General features: G+C 45.6%; 2 protein-coding genes across 3 annotated transcripts in view; one reads left to right on the plus strand and one right to left on the minus strand.

The window, feature by feature from the left end:
- LOC122933829 (gastrula zinc finger protein XlCGF26.1-like) overlaps nucleotides 1–26,741 on the plus strand; it is a 700,524-nt gene that overhangs the window by 443,417 nt on the left and 230,366 nt on the right. The gene's annotated exons all lie outside the window — the stretch shown is intronic.
- Nucleotides 1–26,741, minus strand: part of LOC122933881 — a 59,275-nt gene that overhangs the window by 8,308 nt on the left and 24,226 nt on the right. The window contains exons 3-7 of the mRNA XM_044288980.1: nucleotides 26,373–26,464; nucleotides 26,225–26,291; nucleotides 26,028–26,119; nucleotides 25,869–25,947; nucleotides 25,680–25,771 (exon numbers count right to left, since the gene is read on the minus strand). Of these exons, the coding sequence (XP_044144915.1) occupies nucleotides 25,680–25,771; nucleotides 25,869–25,947; nucleotides 26,028–26,119; nucleotides 26,225–26,291; nucleotides 26,373–26,464 (422 nt within the window). The remainder of the gene's footprint in view (nucleotides 1–25,679; nucleotides 25,772–25,868; nucleotides 25,948–26,027; nucleotides 26,120–26,224; nucleotides 26,292–26,372; nucleotides 26,465–26,741) is intronic.

Below are 26,741 nucleotides of genomic sequence, written 5' to 3' on the forward strand. Positions count from 1 at the left end.
ATCCCCCATGACCCCTTCCTCCATAGTCTCACTGCTCTTACAGTAAAGACTCCTCTTCTATGTTGGTGGAGAAACCTTCTTTCCTCTAGACGTAGTGGAGGCCTCCTTGTAATAGTCCAGTATCATCTAGATGTCAGACTAGTGGTAGAAATCCTCCCTCCAGGCCACACTGCGGCCATCTCCTCCTCTGCTTCCTCTCCTCCTGGGTACAACGTGCCTACTTACCTTCTCATGGCTCCTACAACATGACTATTGGTCTCCATGATCCATCACTGACCATACTGGTGGCTGATCTTCAGGTTCTCCATCACTTGGAAGGTCTGGAGGCCGTTCTCCAGGACCCTGGACTCTTCCTATCACTTCCTATGATGGATTCTCCTTCCCGATGTCTGACTTGTTACAGAATACAAGAAAGAGGAGAGAAATCTAGAAAAGTTTACCTCTCCGCTCAGCAGGAAGATGATCTCCAAGGTGAGGTCTAATATTCTTCTGCTGATCTCCTTCCTGTCCATCCTTGGTGGTCATTCAGGAGAAGAGGAGAGAACTGGAGGAGCTGGAGGCTTCTAGTACTGCAGGCGCCTTTATGAGGAGAGGAGAGGCTGGAAATCCTCCAGGGACAAGAGCATTAGTGAGATCCAGAACCGCACTTACTGCTCCTGGAGAGACCCCGCTTCTCAGAGCCCCCAGCACCAGGAACAAAGGGGGATTCTGGAGAAATGGCTGATACCAGAGAGAAGAAGAGGCTCCAGACACCACAGCAGTGACTACCGACCAGGACCTGCTCTGTATCTGCTGCACTGCAAGAGCTGAAGGACCTGGGATGATGTCACTGTCATGTGATCAGTGCAGGGGGCGGAGCTCAGCAGTGGAGAGAAGTGGTAGAGAAGGACCTGTGATGATGTCACCATCATGTGATCAGTGCAGGAGGGGGCGGAGTTTAGCCATGGGAAGGAGAGGTCCTGGTGAAGAAATTGTGATGATGTCACACCCATGTGACCAGACTACTGTGAGGGGGCAGTTCTGGAGTTTGGTAGAATGTGAGATGTTTCCACAGGAGGAGTCGGCGCTGTATGAGGCTTGTTGAGGACGGTTGTGCAGACTATGAGATTTTATTTATTACTCTTTATTTCTGTTTTCAGAATGTGTAGGATAAATAACGTGTTAAAGGGTAAACTCAGTGTCTGGGGTACCTAGGGCCCACCAGTGTAACTGATTCTGGGGGCCCACCTTAGGGCTCCTGCACACAAACTTATTTTTTTTCCGTGTTCGTACCGTTCCTGTTTTTGTGGCCTATATGCGAAACCATTCACTTCAATGGGGCCGCAAAAAACGGAAATGACTCCATGTGCATTCCGTGTCTGTATGTCCGCATGGCCGTTCTGCACAATGATAGAACATGTCCTATGATTGTCGGCATTACAGACAAGGACAGGACGGTTCTGTTAGAGGCCGTTCTGTTCCGCATAATGTGGAATGCACACACCCGGTATCCATGTTTTGCGGACCAGCAATTTGCGGACTGGAAAACGTCCAGTGGTCGTGTTCATGAGCCCTTACAGTGATAACAGAAATATTACAGGTGAAGTATGATGGCGGACACTCACAGCAACATGCACAGACATCCATGTGGCAGGATTTAGGCTACTCTCACACTTGCAGTAGCAGGGTCCGGCAGGATGTTCTGGCGGGGGAACAGGCTGCCGCATACGTGCTAACACTATCCCACCGTGCCGCCGTTAGTCCGCTGTAGTTTTTGTCCGGCCGCCTCTCGGCATGTTTGCCGTGCTGCGGCCAGACCACCGGCCCTCCCCCATTATAGTGAAGGGGCAGACCGGCCCTCCGGCGGCACGGTGGGCTAGCGAAAGCACGGATCTGGCAGGCTGTTCCCCCACTGGAATAGCCTGCCGGACCCTGCTACCGCAAGTGTGAGAGTAGCCTTACACATATGTGGATATCCTGCTCTTAACCCCTTCCCGACACATGACATACTATTACGTCATGGAAACCACTGCATTCCCGCAATTTGATGTAATAGTACGTCATGGTGATCGGGCGGGCACCGGAGCACTGCTCATCCGATCACTGCAGGGGCCCTGCAGTCCCTGGTAGCCGGGCCCCTGCTGTATCCACTGGCATCGCTGTAAAAGCAGCTGAACGCGAGAGCTGAACGCATAGAAGGGGTTTGTGTCGGGTGAGGGAGCGCATCGAGTCCACGCGCTGCTGTGGCGGGGACCCGATGCGTGACAAGGCAGCCCGATGCCATGCAGAGGCTGCCCAATGCCTTACACGGCATCGGGACCTGCCTTCTACGAGAGCCGAGGAGATCCAGCCTCAGGCCCGTCTCCCAGGCAACCTGTCCAGCCTCAGGCCCGTCTCCTGGGCAACCTGTCTAGCCTCAGGCCCGTCTCCTAGGCAACCTGTTTAGCCTCAGGCCCGTCTCCTAGGCAACCTGTCCAGCCTCAGGCCCGTCTCCTAGGCAACCTGTTAGCGTATGACTCAGTGTAATACACTAGCAGGCAATGGATTACAATACAGATGTATTGTAATGCATTGCAGAGGGGATCAGACCCCCAAAAGTGGAATGTCATAAATAAAGTAAAGAAAAAAATGTAAAAAAAAATGTGTTTTTAATAAAATAATAAAGTAATACAATTAATAAAGAAAAAAAAGCCCCTTTCTCTTTATTTTATAATAAAAAACTGAGAAAAACCCCCATAAATTAGGTATCGCCGTGTCCGTAATGACCGGCTGTATAAATATTACACATGAGCCACCCTTTCCAATAAACACCATAAAAAAAAAAACGGTGTAAAAAAAAAAAAGACATTTTTGTCACCTTACATCACAAAACGTGCAACACCAAGCGATCAGAAAGGCGTATGTCCCACAAAATGGTATCAATAAAATCGTCACCTCATCCCGCAAAAATTGAGCCCCCACCTAAGATGACTGCTGGTATCCAGGCAAATAGGGGAAGGGGTACCACCTTTAACTCACCCTTGGCCCCTTTACCCAACCTTGACCCATAACAAAAGACACAGACAACTGTATCACTTTATTGCTGGGTGGCGATCGGCCACAGCTTCTTTATTAAAGCGGCAAACCTTAATAAACCATAATATCGGAGCGGTATGCCAAAGGCTGAGAAACTGGTCTCCTCGGTCCCCAGACGTCTGTTGAGTGTTGTAAGAAGAAGGGGAGATGCCACACAGCGGCGAAAATGGCCTTGTCCCAACTTTTTGGGGATTTATTGACACCATGAAATTCTGATTCAACATATATTTCCCTTAAAATGGTACATTTTCTCAGTTTAAACTTTTGTTCCGTGATTTATGTTCTATTCTGAATAAAATATTAGAAGTTGGCACCTCCACATCATTGCATTCAGTATTTATTCACGATTTGTATAGTGTCCCAACTTTTTTGGAATCCGGTTTGTATATATGTATTTATTTTTATTTTTTTTACATTTATTGTAATAAATATATACCAATTTTTTTTTATACCCATAAAATTACATTGTTAAATCATTTATTATTAGTATCATTTCATTCTATTTAATCATGTTTTATTTAAAAAAAATTATATACCCCTTGTTATTCATTTGTATATTTTAATGCCTATAATATATGAATTTGGTTATTAATTTCCTTTTTTATTTTTATTTTTATTAACGTACAAACAGAGAAAACCTCTATGTCTGCTAATGATATTCTGTTGCTCAGGGCTGCACCTGAGTTTCCCAATCTCCAGGAAAAATATGCGCGGATAACCTACAGGCTCTGTAAACCCACTGAGCGACCATCGAGATTTTTTTTCATTTTTTTATGCAGGGACACCGTCTCTACCAGTGATTCTAAATCTGCACAAGAACCACCCTCCCCGCAGTACTCATCATTCACAGAGAGGGACGGAAACTCCAAAGGAGCAGGTACGGGCTGCAGCGACCAGGTCGAGCCCTGGAGTGACGGTCAGGCAACAGCCTCGTATGGTGATTGTATAACCAGACTCCTCCGATGCGCCTGACATCCGTCCCAAAGACGATGGTAAGCGCCACCTGAGGATCTGGAGCGTCCATTTTTCCCTGAAACCCAGGAACGGCGACAGGACTGGCGCATGTGGGATCCATTACGGCCATGCCTCCAGGCAACCTAAGGGAAGAAAAAAACGCACCGGTGCCTGCGTGAAGGGGAGGAAGGAGGGGGGGCGGTGTCGCCATAATGGACTACAAATAAGACCTAGAGAGTCTCATTGTACGGAAGGGGCTCCGCTCGCAAAGCTGGGCAGTAGGAATACCCCTTAGAAGCCATAGGCACAGGTGCACCACAATCGGACATGGCAAGCACAGAGGGGGTTAATCTATAATACTGGAAAGGAGACTGGGGGGAGCTAAAACAAGCACCACATATAAAAACTCGCCTGCCCAGCGGTGCCCGGCACGGGACCCGGTAAACGCTGCAGGGGAAGGGGGCGGGGCTAGGCAAAGCGACCTAGCTTGCGCCATGGGAGCCAAAGGAGGCCGTCCAAAGCAGCAGGGGGAGGGGTGAGGACCCCATATTGCCCTATATCGCCGGGGGGACCAACAATCCCGCCCGACATGCTTAGCCCTAACGCCATGGAGCAGAAGCTGGGAAGGGGGGGAGGGCGGAGACACAGCGCAGCGCCACAGACATCACAGGATGGGTCGAAAGAAACGCGGGAAGCAGGGGGATAATAAGAGTCGGGGGGAGGGGGGTTAGGAGGAACGACGAGCAGACCGCCGGACCTTCGCTGAAGCGCTGGAGCCGCATGCATACCGCAGCAGCAGCTCCACAAAGCCCCAGAAGCAGGCACAGGGGAGGAGGACGGCAGGGAAGAGCTAACCCTCCCCTCCTCATGTAACTCACCAGGGAGAACCACCTGTGGACTCCTGGTGTGGACAGAGCAAAGGGGTATGTACACACCAAGCTGCCTCCACTTGCAAGAGGAAGTGACCAGGACAGAGAGGTCTATGTGACCTTCAGGATTCCTGCACCGCCCCCATCCTGTCTAAGGAGGATCCCCCGTGAATTAACCCTTAATGACCCTAATCTGCAACCTACTTAACCATTACTGAGACGGGGCCAGATTCCTAAATGCCCCTAAGGGGAAAAGGGGGGAAGTGGGAGGACCATCAGTCCCTAAGCACCCTCCCTATACAGTCAGGCGCTTTCCAAATCTCTAAAAAAATAAAAATAACTATAGCTCTCAGAACATGGAGACACTAAAACATAATTTTTTTGTTTCTAAACTGTTATTATTTTGCTAAAGTGAAAAAAATAAAAAAGTAGACATATTAGGTATCGCCATGTCCGTTCGATCTGCTCTATAAAAAAGTCACATGACCTAATCCCTCAGGTAAACGCTCTCCTGGAACGCACGCCGGCCGCACTTCCTGTTTCAGAGACGGCTGTCCTTCCGGTGCCGCGAACAGACCAAACGCGGCACCGCGACACCAGAGACACAGCTACAGATGTACTGTGTGGCGGCCGGAGCGCTCCATCTTTCTGTTCATCTCTACTAAACCCTTCACCTTTTGGCGGCATAGGTAAGAAAAACTTATTAGCTTTAGATGCTTTACCCCTTCTGGTCTGGACTTTTAGAGATCTAATGCAACATGAAAATAATTTAAATAGCGTGTCATCAGAGAATACAATCGTTTCAAAGATCTAGCTGTCTCCAGATATTTGGATGAAATTCCCATAAATGAATGTGGATATTTTCCTTAATTTCGAATCAACAGACATAAATGTCATGATTTATTTATCGATATGCACTGTTTTTTATTATTTTGTATAGAAATAAGACGGCTAATTTTGCTGCAATGAGTGTATTACAAATGTAACATGTAAACTGTAAATCATGCATACATAGACTGACTGTTGTCAAAATTAATTTTTCTAGTGCCTGATGAAGGCCCAATAAGGCCGAAAACGTTTGCATATATTGCCGTCTTTTTCCTAATAAATTAACTCACGGAAAAAGAAAACACCTTCTTGCTGTGATTTTTGTATTATTATGAAGTACAAAGTGTCACGAGAAAACAATCTGAGAATGGCTTGGATAAGTAAACGCGTTCCAAAGCTATTTCCACATAAAGTGACACATGTCAGATTTGCAAAAAATGGTCTGGGCAGGAAGGTGAAAACAGGCCCGGGTTGAAGGGGTTACATTTGATCAATCAATTGGTTAGTGCAGTGATGCCCAACCTATGGTCCGCGGTACCAGGACTATATCAGCGCAGGGCGCGCTGCGAATGGCACAGGCAGCAACGTGCCGCCTCCTAGCTAATTTATTCACTGCACTTGCCTCTGTGAAATTGAAGAAAAGCGCCGTAATCTTGCACAGGCGCACAGGCAGAGGCATCGAAGTGCGCGTGCACCGTCTTCCTGGCCTCTGCCAGTGCGCCTGTGCTAGATTACGGCGCTTGTCTTCAATTTGACAGAGGCAAGTGCAGTGAATAAATTAGCTAGGAAGCGGCTCTGGGTGGGGAGGAGATCTGTGGATGACACTAAGGGGAGATCTGTGGATGACACTGAGGGGGGATCTGTGGATGACACTGAGGGGGGATCTGTGGATGACACTGAGGGGGGATCTGTGGATGACACTGAGGGGGATCTGTGGATGACACTGAGGGGGATCTGTGGATGACACTGAGGGGGGGATCTGTGGATGACACTTACGAGGGATCTGTGGATGACACTGAGGGGGGATCTGTGGATGACACTGAGGGGGATCTGTGGATGACACTGAGGGGGGATCTGTGGATGACACTGAGGGGGGATCTGTGGATGACACTGAGGGGGGATCTGTGGATGACACTGAGGGGGGAATCTGTGGATGACACTGAGGGGAGGATCTGTGGATGACACTGAGGGGGATCTGTGGATGACACTGAGGGGGATCTGTGGATGACACTGAGGGGGGGATCTGTGGATGACACTTATGGGGGGATCTGTGGATGACACTGAGGGGGGGATCTGTGGATGACACTTATGGGGGGATCTGTGGATGACACTTATGGGGGATCTGTGGATGACACTTATGGGGGGATCTGTGGATGACACTTATGGGGGGATCTGTGGATGACACTTATGGGGGGATCTGTGGATGACACTTATGGGGGGGATCTGTGGATGACACTTATGGGGGGATCTGTGGATGACACTTATGGGGGGATCTGTGGATGACACTTATGGGGGGATCTGTGGATGACACTTATGGGGGATCTGTGGATGACATGTAGGGATGTTGGGGTGGGAACTCTGGAAGGGGTGGAAGGTCCGACAGGTATGTGGGGGTGGGAGATCCGGGAGGGGGGCCCATAAAATGTTTTGCTATGGGGCCCAGTCATTTCTAGCTACGCCGCTGATTGTTAAGATTGGGCGGGCACTGGAGCGATAGAGCACCCTGCTGTAGGAGAAGACGGCGGGAGATGAAAGGAGGAGGGGCCAGCTGTCGGGCACACGGCGCAAGCATGGCGGTGGAGGATCTGACTAAAGCCTAAAGACCAGACATCAAGGTAGACCTGCAGAAGAAGGTGACAGCGCAGTATGTGATGTATACATGTGTGTAATGTATGTAGTGCAGTGTGATCATCACATATTACACACATGTATACATCACATGTCCCCTCACAGTAATAATGCCAAGATTTGTGCCCTCTTCACAGACGTAATGCTCACACATGCCCCCTCACAGAAGTTATGCCCAGATATGTGCCCCATCACAGTAATAATGCCAAGATATTTGCCCTCTTTACAGACGTAATGCTCACACATGCCCCCTCACAGTAGGTATGCCCGTACTTCCGTTCCGCCCAAAAATAGAACATGTCCTATCTTTTTGCAGAACAGCCGGATCGCGGACCCATTAAAGTTAATGGGTCCGCGATCCACCTTATTTTGCGAGCCGCATCACAACCACGGGGCGCACGCGTTCGTGTGCAAGAGGCCTTAGGCTACATGCACACGAACGTTGTTTGTTTCCGTGTCCTTCCGGTTTTATTTGCGGATAGAATGCGGACCCATTCCGCATCAGTATGTCCGTTTCTACACAAAAAAATAGTGCATTTCCTATTTTTTTCTAGTTTGTGGACAAGGATAGGCATTATTACAATGGATCCGCAAAAAAAAACAGATCCGCAAAAAAAATTTACGGATGCCATACGGAATGGCAAACGTTTTCTTTTGCCGATCTGCAAGTTGCGGATCGCAAAACACATATGGTCGTGTGCATGTAGCCTTACTCTGCCTACTCCATAAAGTTACTCTGCCTACTCCATAAAGTTACTCTGCTCAGTCCAGCCTTTCCACAGTTACTCCAGCCACTCCAACCACACAACAGTTACTCCAGCCACTCCAACCACACAACAGTTACTCCAGCCACTCCAACCACACAACAGTTACTCCAACCACACAACAGTTACTCCAGCCACTCCAGCCACACAACAGTTACTCCAGCCACTCCAGCCACACAACAGTTACTCCAGCCACTCCAGCCACACAACAGTTACTCCAGCCACACAACAGTTACTCCAGCCACACAACAGTTACTCCAGCCACACAACAGTTACTCCAGCCACACAACAGTTACTCCAGCCACACAACAGTTACTCCAGCCACTCCAGCCACACAACAGTTACTCCAGCCACTCCAGCCACACAACAGTTACTCCAGCCACTCCAGCCACACAACAGTTACTCCAGCCACTCCAGCCACACAACAGTTACTCCAGCCACTCCAGCCACACAACAGTTACTCCAGCCACTCCAGCCACACAACAGTTACTCCAGCCACTCCAGCCACACAACAGTTACTCCAGCCACTCCAACCACACAACACTTACTCCAGCCACTCCAACCACACAACACTTACTCCAGCCACTCCAACCACACAACACTTACTCCAGCCACTCCAACCACACAACACTTACTCCAGCCACTCCAACCACACAACACTTACTCCAGCCACTCCAACCACACAACACTTACTCCAGCCACTCCAACCACACAACACTTACTCCAGCCACTCCAACCACACAACACTTACTCCAGCCACTCCAACCACACAACACTTACTCCAGCCACTCCAACCACACAACACTTACTCCAGCCACTCCAACCACACAACACTTACTCCAGCCACTCCAACCACACAACAGTTACTCCAGCCACTCCAACCACACAACAGTTACTCCAGCCACTCCAACCACACAACACTTACTCCAGCCACTCCAACCACACAACACTTACTCCAGCCACTCCAACCACAACCTACCAGCCACTCCACCACAACACTTACTCCAGCCACTCCAACCACACAACACTTACTCCAGCCACTCCACCCGCTCCAGTTGCAGACTACTGGTGGAGGCAAGAACACCACACAATTTCCCCAGAAATTGTAGCTTTTCTAGTTATTATTAATCTACTGTAGAGGAAGGAGCGGACACATAATAAGTGAATGTGACAGCTTAGGGTCCATTCACACATCCGTATGTGTTTTGCGGATCCGCAAGACACGGACACCGGCAATGTGCGTTCCTCATTTTGCGAACCACACATCGCCGGCACTATAATAGAAAATGCCTAATCTTGTCCGCAAGAATAGGACATGTTCTATTTTTTTCTGGAATGGAATTGCGGACCCAGAAGTGCAGATCCGCAATTCCGGTTCCGGGCAGCACATAGTGCGGCCCCATAGAAATGAATAGGTCCGCAATTCCGTTCTGCAAAATGCGGAACAGAATTGCGGACGTGTGAATGGACCTTGCGTCAAAGTTTTCCGGCACTGAGTTCTGTCCTAGGGGCTCAATACCGGAAAAGAACTGATCAGTTTTGTCCTAATGCGTTCTGAATGGAAGGCTGCATCAGGATGTCTTCAGTTCAGTCCTTTTACGGTATTTGGATGGAGAAAAAAAAGGCAGCATGCTACATTTTTTTTCTCCGGCCAAAAGTCCTGAATACTTGCCGGCATTTTTTTCCATTGGAATATATCAGTGCCGCATTGACGGATCCGGTCTTCCGCAGACCTTTAAAAATGTAAAAAAATAAATAAATACTGGATCCGTTTTGACGGATGACATCGGAGAGACGGATCCGCATCCCGATCCATCTACAAATGGTTTCTGTTTGCATACAGATTGCCGGATCGCGACGAAACTGCCTGCCGGAATCCAGCAACGCAAGTGTAAAAGTACCTAAAGGAAAGGACACAGCGTGTGATGGTCATGTGGGGACATTAGAAATGCATAAAAGTTCTAAGCTTGTAGACATCTTCAGACTGCTAATAATACACTTATATTTGTGTGACATCTAATATACCCATTGCTCCAGAACGTGACAGTGCGGTTGTTTGTGACACTAAAAGTATGAGATTAGAAGCAGGTAAAACACTCACTGCAAGCGTGTACGCAAAAATATTGCAGTAAGAATACCTAGGCACAATATACTATGTGTGGTCTACATGTATAATAAAATGTGTAGGTAGAAGGAGTAGTGAAGGCAGGGAACCTAAAAAAGCTCAATTTCCTTTAATCACTAGAGAACTCAGAAAACATGTTGTCTTTATTTAGAGCAAAAACGGAAAGGATAACGGAACACGCATAAAATACAATCCGTTTGGCTCCGTCTCACAGAGACTTACATTATCTTTTGACAACGGATCCGCTATTTACATAACGAATGCGTTATATGTAACGGGAAAAAAAAAGTCCTGCAGACAGGACTTTGGTCTCCGTTATAAAAACGGATCAGTTACGGAAATGACCATAACGCAAGCAGACGTAAGCGTTTCCGTAACAGATCCGTTACCATTGACAATTATGTCATTTTAAACAGATGCGTTTCTTTGCGTTGTTTTGCTGAGAACTGATACAAAAACGCTAATGTGAACCCACCCTTACTGAAGCGAGACAACCCCTTTAAGACCACATTCCCTTGATCATGGGGGTCCCAGCATTCAGACACTTGTCACCTGTCGTGTCATAGCTGTTGGACCTTTCCACATTCCCTATCCTTAAAGGTTTTGTTTGGATGTACAAAAAATTAAAATAAAAAAAATTGGCCCAAAATATGTGTCAAACTAAAATAGAAATGCTCGCCTGTTAAAGGGCCTGTTCTAGTTATCCTGTATCCACAGGATCGGGGATAACTAAGTGATCCGCGGGGGTCTGAACGCTGCCTCTCCATCCATTCTCTATGGGGTTGCCGGAGATGGCGGAGTACAGCACATGGGCGCCATTTACTAGGTGAAGGACCCTGCGACAAAACTGCTCCCATCCCCATCTCGGATGTGTCAACCTCTACAATGAATGGCTGTGACACGTCCGTGTCTGTTAAAGGTTTAACCACAGTTGAATAATTCAAGATGAATTTACGGTAGTAGTTGGTGAACCCCCAAACCGCATAAGCGCTTTCAGATTTTCAGGTCGATCGCAGTCCAACACAGCACAGACCTTCTCAGGATTCATATGAAAACCTGAGGACAAGAGTACCTACCCAGGAATTACACCTACTGAACAGCAAATGCACACTTCTCCATCTTAGCATACAACTTTTTTTTTTCTTAGGATCTGTTATACCGGTCTCACGTGATCCTGATGAGTCTCCATGTCAGGAGAATATGTATGTCATCCAGATAATCAACAACAAACCTTCCCACCAGATGATGAAAGAGGTCATTGACAAAGTGTTGAGAAAACCGCAGGAGCATTAGTTAAGCCAAAAGGGCATGACCAGATTTTCAAAAAGACCCTCAGGGGTATTAAAAGCTGTCTTCCATTCGTCCCCCTCCTTGATCCTTCCACTCCGTATCCGTAGACCATCTCCTAAAATCAGAGCAATAGGTCTCCGCGGAGCGCTCTCCCTGCCGTAAACCACGTAACTTGGTCTCAACCTGAGAGATCCGATCTAGGTCATCGCAAATAAGACCCAAGGATCTAAAAAATTCATCTGGAGGGACTGTGATCCGGTCGGCAGAGAAAAAGCCCAAGACTGGGCGTCCGCGTCCGTTTTTTTTCCTATCATTTGCACGGCAAACTTGACTTAGACTTTTTTTTACTTTCCTTCATGTCTGGTGATCCTCCAAAAATAAAGGAAGACACACGGAAACGGATCACGGAACAACGGAACCCCATTATGCGGAACGGAGCACAACAACGGTCGTGTGCATGAGGCCTTAAGCAATTAAATGATCCTACCCACACGTTGGCTCTCATCCCCAGAAGAGTATGGACGCAGCTGAAAGTACAATTTACACGACTCTCTGAACCGAATGAAATTGTCACTACCCCAGGAAAATCTGTCCAGGAGGGCAACCTTAGGTTCAGGGCAGGCCTGGTACCCACTGTAATAGAAATATTTATAGTAGAAATTCGCTTGCATCAGACTTTGTGTAAGGAAAGGTAAATCTCTTCAAGACTCAGAGTCAGACAAAGCTGTTATCATGTTGAGTTCTGCTGAGCACCCCCCCCCCCCCCCCTCCCTGCCCAGTCTGTTCACCTTTATTTACTCACAAAAGGGTGTAACCAATAGAAAAGGGGCTGGCCCGTCACCCGACCACTTACTTCATGTAACAAGGATACAGGAAGTGATGACACAGGAAGATGAGAAACCACCTTCATTTAGAACAGGCATCCTCAAACTGCGGCCCTCCAGCTGTTGCAAAACTACAACTCCCAGCATGCCTGAACAGCCTACAGGTATCAGCCTACAGCAGGGCATTGTGGGAGTTGTAGTTTTACAACAGCTGGAGGGCCGCAGTTTGAGGATGCCTGATTTAGAATAACATAGCCAGCTAACAAACACATGTATAGTTGATCCAGCCTCGCTCAGTGATCAATGCCAAATAAAGTTACTATGATCCTCATGCATGTTTATTTACAGGACAACGTCATTATCTCCAGCGGCTGATCAGGCGCACTAGAGACAACAAACGCACGTTCCTTTCATATATTGTTCTCTTAACAAATGCATCTACGCCAAGCCAATAAATCCACGTCTTGCGTGGGGGCCCTAGCCGGCGTCCATACATCAGTCAACAAAACACTGCTCTGCTGAACACATCAGTCTCCCCTGGCCCACAGCCCAGTGCATAGTACATGGACCATTCACCGACGGAGACCTCTACGCCCGGCAGCTGTGTCTCCACATACACAGGAAGATATCTACTCCAATGGTTTACCCTGACACCGAGAGACATGATGACAATACACAATATATTAAATACACACCCTAATAAAATTTCCACAACAGTCCCTCCTCTTTGTCATATGCTCCCCAGTGTCCCTCGATAAATCTCGATCTTCTTCTTTGAAAAAAAAAAACTGTCTTGTGTTTGAAAAGTCCTGAATCCATAAAACAAAACAGATGATGGAAAACAGAAAGTCAATCTTGACACGTAGCTTAAAAACAAATCTTGACCCAGAGATTCTTTTCTTCGGTAGGTGACTCAGGAGGTGGCATTTCGCGTTGGTTGCCGGCTAGTTCGGAATCCTCTGCATCTGGTCCATGGTTTGGTCTTCAGGGCATCTTGTCTGTTCGGGCTTCGGTAACTCGGTCAATTAGACATCAGGAACATCTCACTCCGGCGTATAGAAGGAATAGAAACAAAAAAACATAAGTACATGTCCTATTTCCTTTAGCCCGGATCCAATGGAAAACCAGTGAGCCCCAAGACCTCCAAAAGCTTTAAAAAGGATTCCAACCCTCACTAGTCATAGCTCCGCCTCTGCCCTGATCCTGTCAGTATGGGCCTGACCCTTGTCAATGGTGTCTGCTAGCCAGGCATAACCATCATCTAATTCACAGAAACCCTCCTTTGGACGCTCTACTGACATTTCTCGGTCATCTCTCTCACTCCCTCAACGGTTTCATTGAACTATGGACGAGAAATTGTTCAATCGCTTTATAAGTCCAACTCCCCATCGCGTCCAGCCAGAAAACAACTCCCTTCCAACTCTCCCTGCCCTTCTTACCTCCTTCCACACCATCAGTTCCTCCCAAACGGCTGCAACGTAAGATGCAGGGACAAGCTTCACCAGGACACATGAACCTCTGGCATTAGGGGGAATTACCTTAATGGGGCTAACCCGCATAGGAAATAGTAGGAACCCGTCATATACACACAAGAACTTCTGACAGTCACTGGCCTCCAGCAATAACTCGCTCCCTGAGTCTGAACATCACACTCTTCTTTCCAGCAGATATCATCTGGTCTATAGGTGTTATTAAAGAGATCGGGGGTTTGATTAGTAAGGTTGACTGTTATACCTTCCTCACAACTGGAGGATCCCACAAACTTATGCCCTTTACCACATCTACGGGCTGCCTAGCTGCCCGGACACCCATACAGGATTAACAAGTGAGGAGCAGGAGCCAGAGATAATATTAAACCTATAGCTGATATTACCCTCTAGGAAAGTATCGTTATGTGTTATCAACAAATGTCTCCTTGTGGTCCTGGCTAGTTTGAGGTGCGTTTCCCTCCCTAAAAATGAAACTAAACAAATAAACAAAAGTGATACTCTTCATTCTTTGACGTAGTTGAGCAGCTTCTTGCAGTGACTGGTGTGGATCCAGTTGTCTCGTCCCTCGAACTTCAGAGAGGTTGGCATCATCAGCAGCACCTGGCCCAAGATATCTCGGCTCTAGTCCCGTCCTCGGATGTTTCTTTAGCACGACCCAATCACCTGGTTGACTAGAATGAACACTGGTTATTTTCGTCTGGGTTCGGGAGAGACTCCCGAACCCGGTGGTGGACATCGGGTGATAACCCGTGGGGCTGCCTGGGGGCATCCCTGATGGAATAAATGGTTACAGCAGAACATTCAGGCCATGGATCGGCCGTTATTTTCACCTTCTTTGCAAAAATCTGATCCAAGTACCATCAAAGAAAAAGCAGTCGTGATGGTTCTCAACATAATTCCCTACTAGGTTAGAAAATTGATTGACATTTGAGAGGTTAGAATGGTTAGTAAAAAGATTGTTGTTTTCTGCACCACTTTCCCCCCTTTTCATCGTCCTTAAAACCAGGACGAAAATAAGCTGGATTCAACATGGTGCATCGTCTCAAGGTTAGATGGAGAGATGGGGGGGGATGAGAGCGAAAGAGAGAGAAGCGACCCTGTCAGTAGTGCAGGTGGAAATGACAGTTGGAGACTAAGTTTACCCCTCAGGCCAGGTTTATATTACTCGGTTCTTCCGGATTGAAACTGGGTTCTGTACGCCCTGCTTAATTACCATGATTGACTTTTGCAGCCACCATTGCGCTACCTACCTTCCAGAGGGATACTCCAATTAGTTCCCTTGGACCACCTACTCTGTTCTTTAAAGGGGCTTCATGGCCTTCGCCCCAAAACTAGATTTCATGTACTGTGCAGCAGTCTGACTGTGGGAAGCCTTACTTTCCTTCCCAGCATGGACGGTCCATTGCCCATGGCAATTAATCGACTCCAGTCTTACCCCTGTGTCCAGGGAAACCTCTGCACCAATTTAGGATTGACGGACTACAACCACTATACCACTATAGTCCCCCCAACTAGAAACCCTAACCGAGGTGATGTGTAACGCTATGGCTTGTTGTTCCAACACTTTTGGTACAGAACTATGCCAAACGATTAGTCAACAACCACAGATCACACCCCCGCGTTATGTTGCTACCCCTCACAGTGTATGCACACAACACAATTGCACAGCACAATAAATATCCTCTTTCTCTACAGAACAATGTGGCTCCACCAGTCAATCTCCTGCTGATAAAGTATAAAGAAATACGGGGTTAACCTATGGTTGTTAAAGAGAGAAGAGTCCTGGAGTGGAGAACTGTCACTTGGAAAATAGAAATAGAAAGAAAAAAGTATGTTAAGATCGAATATAAAACTGCAGAAAAAGGTAAATATAACTTAATCAAAAAAATACCCAAACAAAAATTGCCAAAATATGCAAAAGGAAAAAAAATAAATAAATAAGTAAAGTAAAAGAAAACCTGTAAAAAGGAGAGAAAAAACAACGTAGAAAACTTCAGTTACAGGAAGTTTTGCTATATACATTGAGATTCAGTAAAAAGTAAATTTTAACTTAAAAACCGAAACTATAATGCAAAAAAAAAAAAAGAAAACACCTTAGGAACACATACAATTGTATAGGACTGAATTAACACATCAATGTCTTGGAGGGTTCACCTGAAACTGTAAAAACTGGAAGGAGAATTTCTACCCACCCAGTCATTGAAATGCCAATGTGCACAGCCCCAAACCAACTTCAGATTCATTTTACCAAAGAAGCAGGATTTAACATTACAAGGTCCCAAAACCGGTTTTCAGGGGAAGAGAAAGGTCAATTTAAATTAGGTCTTAGAGTTCCTCCATTTTCTTTAAATACGAACAGTAAAATGGTTTACAAAGACCTCAATACCATCTCTTAATTTACCCTTCTCTGGCACCCAAAATTAGGAACCAATCTCTGTCCTCTACGAGCTTCACATTTTCACAGTTCATATTGGGATTTAAAATAAGTACTAATAATCTACATACATCATATGTCCTAGGAAGAGTAACACTGGAGAGTCACTTGTAGAGAAGGATTGGGTACTAATAATCTACATACATCATATGTCCTAGGAAGAGTAACACTGGAGAGTCACTTGTAGAGAATGATCAGGTACTAATAATCTACATACATCATATGTCCTAGGAGGAGTAACACTGGAGAGTCACTTGTAGAGAAGGATTGGGTACTAATAATCTACATACATCATATGTCCTAGGAGGAGTAACACTGGAGAGTCACTTGTAGAGAAGGATTGGGTACTAATAATCTACATACATCATATGTCCTAGGAGGAGTAACACTGGGAGTCATTTGTAGAGAAATATCAGGTACTAATAATCTACATATATCATATGTCCAAGGGGGGAGTAACACTGACATTATTCTGGGAGTTGTAGCTCTGTCCTCTTATATCATGCTCCTTATAATGTCTTCTGATGCCCCATAGTAATAGTGTGGTCATGCTGAGAGTTGTAGTTCTCTCCTCTTATACCACTCTTCCTATAATGTCTACTGATGCACCTTAATAGTCTGGACATGCTTGGAGTTGTAGTTCTGTCCTCTTATATCAGTATCCTCAGTGGAATACATCTCTGAACAGAGGGCCCTTTCTATCGTTTGGCTATGATGGAAACCCAAGGCTTGTTTGCCCCCACACCATGCAGAGAATCCTATATCCAGGGTGTGAGCAGGTACCTTCTGTCACAGTGGACTGTCATTTTCCTATGATTTTGTATATCTCTGGTAAATGTGCTTCTTCTATTAGTCAGCGTGTGTTGTATTACATAATGGGGGTTGTAGTGATGGTCTTTACATCTCCCTGGTACCAGAGATAAGGTATGCTAAGGTATACCTCTGTGATCCTCAGGAAATGTTAGGTTTGGGAACACTACACTTCTACAAGGTCTGGCCATGCTTGAAAGCATTCCTCTCTCATCGGGGGTAATAAAACCCGGCCCCTGCTAGTAATAGCACAGACAAGGGAGGGGCGGATGTTTCTCTGGATCTCTGAGACTGGGGGTAGTAGTCAGATGTTGGGAGATGTGAGAACAAGCTAAGGCGTTCTCCTGGATTTCCTTCAATATGGGAACTTTGAATATCTACTAACTTGTGTGAACTCCAATAAACTGCTCACGGGTGACAACTGCTATTGCTCAGTGCCGATCTGTGTCAGTCACAAGCCGATTTCATGACATCTTCTCTGACCAATGCTCTAAAATCCTCCTTCGTGGTCGCTAAACTTTTGTCTGTCTTCTCTTACTATTCCAAGCACATAGATTGTCACTTTGGGGTTTGTAATCCACAGGGTAAGATGATTTTCCGGTCAGCGCCGCTCCTTAGCGGTGTACTCGTCTGCAGCTCACACTAAACTGAACTTCACTCCTTCCTAGAGAGGAAGCGGTGGTGAAAGGGGACCTCCTTCTCCATACTCAGCCTATAGGACCTGGTGCACAGCATAATGTCCATGACGTACAGTGACATTCACACTGGCAATGCTTTGTTGTGGGGACACTGCACTTGGACAGATAAAAGCTCAGTTAGTCCTCACGCACATGTCCGTATTGCAGTCCGCAGACCATGTATCCGCAGAGACACATTCTATAATATGCATAACGGACACACGGATGCGGACGGCACATCAAGGACATCCGTGTGCTGTCTGTTTTTTTGCGGACCTATAGAAATGAATAGGTCTGTGTGCAATCTGTAAAAAATGCAGATCAGACACAGATACAAAATACAGTGGTGTGCATGAGGCCACGTAGTTCACCAAACACCGAGTATAACAAAAACATTTACACAGAAGGAGAAGAAAAAAGCATTTTATTTGGAAAATCTATGATCATTACAAAGTTCTACATAATGTACAGAGCGGGATGATGGGAGATTATTGTGCGGCTGTGTCAGGAACGGTCCATGTGAAATCCCTGCTCTGTGGATAGTAACACAATTACATTGTTCTCATCCAGGACCTCTGGCCTCTCGTTCTTCATAACCCTGTGAGGTGTCAACTTATCTTAGGGGTGTGTGGACTGCGTTTGATGTGATTTATGCTAAATTTGCACCCTTGTGGTCGAGGCCGTCACGTGTTGGGACGATGCAAACATCACAGATTGCTGTCCAGAGAAAACTTCAGGGCAAGACTACATTGTCGTTTACCCATTAACATGTAGGAGACAACTTCTGGTACAACCTGCTATAGATAGAAGAATCAAACACCATCAAGCCACCATTATACACAAGAAACCTGTATTCCAGGCAGAGAAGGACGTGGTAGATCTGGAAATGTTTTTGTGTAACTAATTATTATAATTAATGGTAAGTTGTTGTTACTATACCCATCACTGTTGTATTTCTATACTGTATTAATAAGGATCAAATATCGACATGTCTACATGTGACATAAAACTCTACATGGAGAGTCCTTCTGGATTGTCCTATGGTGTGGGTGGACATATGAATACAGTTAGAAGAAGCGAGGCTCATGGGGACAATTCATCTTCACTGATCTGACAGTAAACAAGGCTCTTCTCTTCCTCATATCCACAATACCTTTCCTCCAGAAGAACTGGGTGTTTGACAGATGCATATCCCCGATTATGGACATGGATATAACTGCAATACAGATTGATTTTCTTGACATATAATACTATTTGATGCATCTATGTGAATGTCTTCATGTCTAGAAAGATATATTTTCTCTGTAAAACATTTCCCACATACTGAACATGAATATGGCTACTCCCCTGTGTGAATTCTCTGATGCTCTTTAGGTTTGGTTTTTGTAGCAAAGCACTTACAACATTCTAAACATGGATACGTCTTCTCTCTTGTGTAATATTTCAGATGTTTAACAAGAGCTGATTTAGTTGTAAAACATTTCCTACATTCTGAACATGAAAATGGCTTCTCTCCTGTGTGAATTCTCTCATGTTCAACAAGTTTTGATTTACTTATACAACATTTTTCACATTCTGGACATGCAAATCGCTTTTCCCTTGTGTGAATTTCATTATGTTTAGTAAGATCTGATTTACATTTAAAGCACTTCCCACATATTGAACATGAAAATGGTTTCTCTCCTGTGTGAATTCTTTCATGTCTTATGAGATGAGATTTTTTGGGAAAAATTTTCAAACACATTGAGCATGCAAATAGATTCTCTCCTGTGTGAATTCTTCTGTGGACATTAAGACTTGATCTTCGTTTAAACTGTTTTCCACATTCCCCACAATGAAACCATTTTTCCAATTTCTGCCTGGTACTTGTGGCAGCAATCTGTGATTGGTCAGGGGCAGGTTCCTCATGATTAGGAGGATTATATGATAGCTTTTCTCCTGAAGAGCGATGCCTGATAACTTCATCTTCTTCTTTATAATCTAGTGATAACATGACGTTTTTCTCACAGCTCTTACTGGAATTTTCTGTTAGGATTAAAATTTGATTATGTGTTAGGAGGAGGTTAGGAGAGGAGTTTTTTACCTACTTTTGGAAATTGGAGATTTATGGATTTAACTTTTGGTTAAAAATGGAATTTGATTTATCAACTGCTATAATTTACTTAATGCACACTTTTTTCCAGAATTCTAGATGAAAAAGCTAAAAAAGGAATCGGTCTGATCTATGGCCGTCATTGGAAAAGCTAGCTCTATGCACAGTGGGTGCCAGCATTGCAATACAGCTGACCATTGGCTGCAATGACTGTGTTCTGAGCTAATAGTGACAACGGTATCTAAGAGGTTAGACAGAGGGAAGGGGGTTCTTACTTTCCTCCAATCAGACCCTTGCGAGGAAACTATGACAGCCTGCGGCAGGGCTTAATCGGAAACTAGTAGAAATCTCATAGATTGAAATAGTATACTAAAGCAGTCTAAAGTATGAGCAATCAAATGAAGGCATGTTCAAGTCCCCGAAGAGGACAAAAGTTTAAAATATTTTAAAAAATCCACAATATTTAAAAATTAAAATCACCTCTTTTGCCAATTTTACATATAAAACAATAAAAAATATAATTATCATCACAGCGTCTGAAAATGTCTGAACTATTAAAATATAAAAATATTCATCATGAGCAGTGAACACTGTAATAAAAAATAGACTGGATGATTTACTGTTTTTTTTCTTTCCCCTAGCTCTCCCAACAGCACGGAATATAAAGTTATTGAAAAGTCATATGTCTCTTAAAATAGACCCAATAAAAACTACAGCTCGTCCTGCAAAAAACAAGCCCTCATACAGCTGTGTAGATGGAAACAAAAACATTAGGGGTGTCAGAATATGGCAATACAAAGAAAACAATTATTCAAAGGTTTTTAATGGAGTAAATGGACCCATGGAGTAAATGGGCTACAATGGTCAATGAAAATGCTTGAGTTTTTGATGCAGTTGTTTGAGCCAATTTCAGAAGTGGATCCAGCAGGAAGGAGAAGTAGACGTCCTTCCTTTTTATTTCATATTCCTATGGAGCTGATAACTATAGACCAGCAGCATAATCAAGACTCCTGACAAATTGGCCCCTAAAAGACCATTGCTAGGGCTTGTGTCACGAGTGTGGGAGGACGGGACTCCACACTGAACACAGGAGGGAAGGGGAACATTAACTGGGCCTGGAAACTAGGGAAGGAACAGGTCACCTCCTAGACAAACTAAATAACAATAACTTTTACAAAGACAGGTGCGCTCTGCGGTCTTACTAAACCCTCATACTGATGTAAAATTGAGAGATTAGCCAACATATCCTACTGTGGAGGACATGTCTGAACCCGAGCACCGCGCCAAGGTTTCTCAAGTAGCTCGGGACCGAACGCTAAACCTACCTGTGCAGTATGGGCAATACCAGGAGCCAGTGGCGAATTACAGGAGCGCAAGGTCCGACTCAGAGCAAACTCCCAGTTACCTCTGGCATGCAGCCATGCTTACAATGGGAGCAGCAAGAGAGCTCTGAGCCCCACCCAAGACTGGCTGATATAGCCCAGGCCTCACATGTGCACCAGAATGTTGCCTGTAGATGGAAATAAAGGCACATTCAGACTAGGAGTTTTTACACCTCCAAACAATTTTATATGTAAACTACAAATTGGAGTGGTGATGAAAAGCAGGAAGTGCTCAACCCCATATGCAGTGGTGCATCTATACCGGGGGGCACATCCTGCACTTGTGATCCGCGGCTAATGGCAATCCCCAGCAAAAATGCATACAATGGAGGATGCCCACAGTGGACCACAATAGATATCCTACACAGGATAGCAAATGTGTGGATGTGATAAACAATCAAACAAAATAACAATAACTTATACAAAGACAGGTGCACTCTGCAGACTTACTAAACCCTCATACTGATGTTAAAATTGAGAGATTAGCCAACATATCCTACTGTGGAGGACTATGGAGGCACTGCATCAAGGTTTCTCAAGTAGCTCGGGTGAGTTGGCCCTTACGCTCCTGTAATTCGCCCACCGGCTCCTGGTATTGCCCATATGGCACAGGTATGTGCGTGTTAGGTCCCGAGCTACTTGAGAAACCTTGGCGCGGTGCTCGGGCTCAGACATGTCCTCCACAGTAGGATATGTTGGCTAATCTCTCAATTTTAACATCAATATGAGGGTTTAGTACGACCGTAGAGTGCACCTGTCTTTGTATTGGTTATTGTTATTTTGTTTGATTGTTTATCACGTCCACACATTTGCTATCCTGTGTAGGATATCTATTGTGGTACTTGTGGTCCGCTGCGGCCATCCTCCATTGTATGCATTTTTGCTGGGGATTGCCATTAGCAGTGGACCACAAGTGCAGGATCTCGCCCCCCCCCCCCCCCCCCGGTATAGATGCACCACTGCATATGGGATTGAGCACTTCCTGCATTTCATCACCACGCCAATTTGTAGTTTACACCTCCTAGACAACCCTATTCCGGGCCCTGACAACATATCAATACGATTAGACCTTGAAGGTAGGAATATTTATAAGCAGGATACCTAGGCCCTGATTTCCCTATAAGGCCCTGGAATAAGTATAGGACCAGAGACAACCCATTCCTCCCCAGATGGACGAATGGAAGTCTCTGTCTTAGGCCCAGATACAACAATAGGGAATAAAACAAATACAAACAAACGCGACACTTAACTTCTGTAGAAAGGGAAGAACAGGAACACCAGAGAGGATCTCACACCAGCTCAGCCAAACCCAAATGAAGCTATCAACCGCATAGTCAGAAGGGTGGGGTGAGACTATAAAGGGTAGAAGTGATGACCACTGAGCAACAGCTGAGAAAAGGGAAGTGGTCATTAACCCTATCAACACTGAATCAAGAGAAATCAAGGAGGCTGTTAGATTTCTCCACGCTCAGCCAATCTCCTTGATTTACTGACATCAGTCACTGTGACAGCTTGTCTGTTTTCCCTTTAGTGTAAACAGAAGACAGAGGGGCGGTCCTCACACTACATGCCTGCATTAGGAGTGAGGAGGCGTGTCTCAGTAATCCAATCTGATTGGCTGGCAGCAAGCTGCTGGCTACAGTGTGTATGTAAAGAAAGGGAAGGCAGTTTTGGCCTCAGAGAACTGGAAGAGGAGCCATCTTGAGGAAAAAGCGCACGGAAAACAGTGGTATGTGAAGAAACTAAAGCTTGGTTGATGCATAATACTGCAGCAGAAGTAACATATGCAATTTTTATTTATTTTTTTATGAAAACATGACAGTTACACTTTAAGGCCCCCATACACATTAGCACATTGAACAGCAAAGACCAACGAGTTTGGGAAACAGTTACCGAATGTGTATGGCTGCCTTAAAACCAAGGTGGTCCCGGCCATTAGTGCAGATGTTTATCAAAGACTAGCATTTCCAGGTTTTTGTAATTTTTACATTTTAGACTTCCAGCTGTATGTGTTCCGGCTCTCTGTTTTTCTTCTATGGTCTTCCAGTGCCCATCTGTAAACATCTGGATGGATGGGGTCACATGTGAGACTGCAGCCAGTTACTGGTCTGAGTGGAGACACTGTCACTGCAGGTCAAGTTGCCGCTGAGGCCAGTTTTAGGCTACAGTGGCCACATGACCCCATCCATCCATAAGATTACAGATGGCGACCAGAAGATGGCAGAAGAAAGCCAGGGAACCGGAGCAGAGCAGCAGAGAGCAGGCGAATAGGATCGTTTCAACAGGTACATCTGGCTAAGCTGCGAATTTAAAAATGTGCAAAAACATGGATTTTTTTTTTTATATGTCTACACAATGCGGCACTCTTTGTCTGCACATTTTTGGTGTCTATACAGGTCTCACCGTTTTTATATATCTGTGCACAGCTCACTATTTTGTGTATACATGGCTCGCAATTAGTGATGAGCGAACTTGTGTTTTAAGTTCGGCGTCTAAAGTTCGGGTTCGGGTTAGCGGAGAATCCCGATATGGATTCCGAATTCCGTTGTGGTCCGTGGTAGCGGAATCAATAATCGGCCATTATTGATTCCGCTACCACGGACCACAACGGTATTCGGAATCCATATCGGGATTCTCCGCTAACCGGAAGCCGAACTTTAGACGCCGAACTTAAAACACAAGTTCGCTCATCACTACTCGCAATCTTTTTTTTTGGACTATACATGGCCAATTTTTTGTTTTACCTGTCATCCTCCTCGCCCCCCCTCCCCCTTGGAGAAACCCCAGGATCACCACAGTTCCACAAGCTCATCCCCACCCTCGCGACACAAATGACTCCATAAGTACATAGGCAGCCCGGGGATCAAGTCTGAAGCAGCAGGGCGCAGTGAAATGGGATTTTACCACCAACCTAAAGTACAGTGTGCCACAAAAAATAGTCTCAGAAAGTAATCAAACCTTCTTACCACATGAAGTGACACAAAGAGCTCTGAATCATCGGCGTCCTTATGGGCACTTTACACGAGTGAGTTTTCCGTCCAGATGCGATGTGTGTAACGAACGCGTAGCATCCGGACTGAATCCTGACCACTCATTTCATGGTTCTGTGCTCGAGCATTGTTTTTCATTTAAAAATCGCAGCATTTTCTGTATTGTGCGTTCTCCCCACAGCTCTGGCTCCAAAGAAGTGAATGGAGCTTGAGTGAAAAACTGAAGCATCAGCAGATTGTTCTCAGTTTTAATTCACACTTGTGAAAACAGCCTGCAAACCGGACGGAAAAAACACCGCACTGAACGCAATTGCAGAGAAAACTGACTGATCCTGCCTGTAAGGCTACGTCTACACGACGACATTCGTCGCGCGACATCTCAAATGGATTTTCTGCATGTTGCACCATAGACTGCCATTATAAAAATTGTCGCGCGACATTAGTGCAACAAAATGTCGCGCAACAAATGTCGTCGTGTAGACGTAGCCTAAACCATCAGTTTTTCCCTTAGCAGATCCTGACACAATTGGTATCGCTTGTGTGAAAGAGGCCCAAGGGGTTACTGGAGCTCTAAGGTGGAGCCTCACCTGAAGAAACCTCCCAATTCCCTTCCTCCATTCGTTATTCCATACCTGTGGTCACATGGACTGGAATGTCCTCCTCCACCTCACTCTTACACGGGGGATCGCCCATCATCCGCTCTTCTTCATTCTCCACTTTAATATCAGTCACATCTTCTCCCTGATTTGTCATCTGTAACAATTCAGGACAATACAGCAGACAGGTGGGAAATCTAACAGATCCACATAAGAGACCCCCACAATCTATGACCCCTCTATGACTGCAGGACCCCCCTATATAGATGTGTATAGGGCTCAGCTCCATCTACCTGATGGTTCTCTGGGAGCTTCTCCTCTGGACAGTCCTGGGAATACAGAGGACGGGGACATCTCTCGGGGGGATTTCTTTCTCTGAGTGCATCTGTAGAAAACACACAGGGACAGGAGAGATTATTACATGTGATGATGAGATGATGGGAGTTGTATCTATGTGAACGTCAAAATAGACATGATGTCTCCTCTCCTTACACTGATGATCGCCCCATAAATCCGTCTTCACTTCTGCTTCTTCCATAACCTCAACCTTAATAACAATCAGATTTTCATTCTAAACAAGAACAAAATGTAAATTGATCTTTGGTTCCTTCACTTTCTGGTCAGATTCTGGTGAGACATCAGCTCCATCTACCTGATGGTTCTCTGGGAGCTTCTCCTCTGGACAGTCCTGGGAATACAGAGGACGGGGACATCTCTCAGGGGGATTTCTTTCTATGAGTCCATCTGTAGGAAACACACAGGGACAGGAGAGATTACTACATGTGATGATGAGATGATGGGAGTAGTATCCAGGTGACCCATGACAGCCCCCCTTGCTTACACTGCTGATCGCCCCATAAATCCGTCTCCTTTTCTGCTTCATCTTTAACCTCAACCTTCATATCAATCAGATTTTCATCCTTAACAAGAAAAATGTAAAAACAATCTTCGGTTCAATCCCTTTCTGGTCAGATTCTGGGGAGACTTTAGCTCCATCTACCTGATGGTTCTCTGGGAGCTTCTCCTCTGGACAGTCCTGGGAATACAGAGGACGGGGACATCTCTCGGGGGGTTTTCTTTCTATGAGTCCATCTGTATGAAACACACAGGGACAGGAGAGATTATTACATGTGATGATGGGAGTAGTATCCAGGTGACCCTCAAATATACATGATAGTCCCCCCCCCTCCTCCTTACACTGCTGATCTGTCTCCTCTTCTGGTTTAACTTTAACCACAACCTTAATATCAATCAGATTTTTATCCTAAACAAGAAGAAAATGTAAAATGATCTTTGGTCTAATCCCTTTCTGGTCAGATTCGGTGGAGACTTCAGCTCCATCTACCTGATGGTTCTCTGAGAGCTTCTCCTCTGGACAGTCCTGGGAATACAGAGGACGGGGACATCTCTCTGGTGGATTTCTCCTCCTGGATCCATCTGTGGAGACACAAGCACACAGTGACTGAATACATGGCCTCCTGTAGATCTGTCTATAGATCAGACTCTTCTCTCAGCTCCTTCACTTCTAGGTTTAGTTATTGGGGCCTAAATAACAATGTTCTGCTCCTCACCAACTTTCTACCAAACCACAAAATAATCCAGTCACCCCACATAGAAATCCCACCACTAGGACCCTCCCAGATCATGAGAACAGGGGTCCTGTGTCCTCACATGGATGAAGCGGTGGCTGTACATGTCTGCTGCTCCAGTCACG

The sequence above is a fragment of the Bufo gargarizans genome, chromosome 4, assembly GCF_014858855.1.
Source record: "Bufo gargarizans isolate SCDJY-AF-19 chromosome 4, ASM1485885v1, whole genome shotgun sequence".
NCBI lineage: Eukaryota > Metazoa > Chordata > Amphibia > Anura > Bufonidae > Bufo > Bufo gargarizans.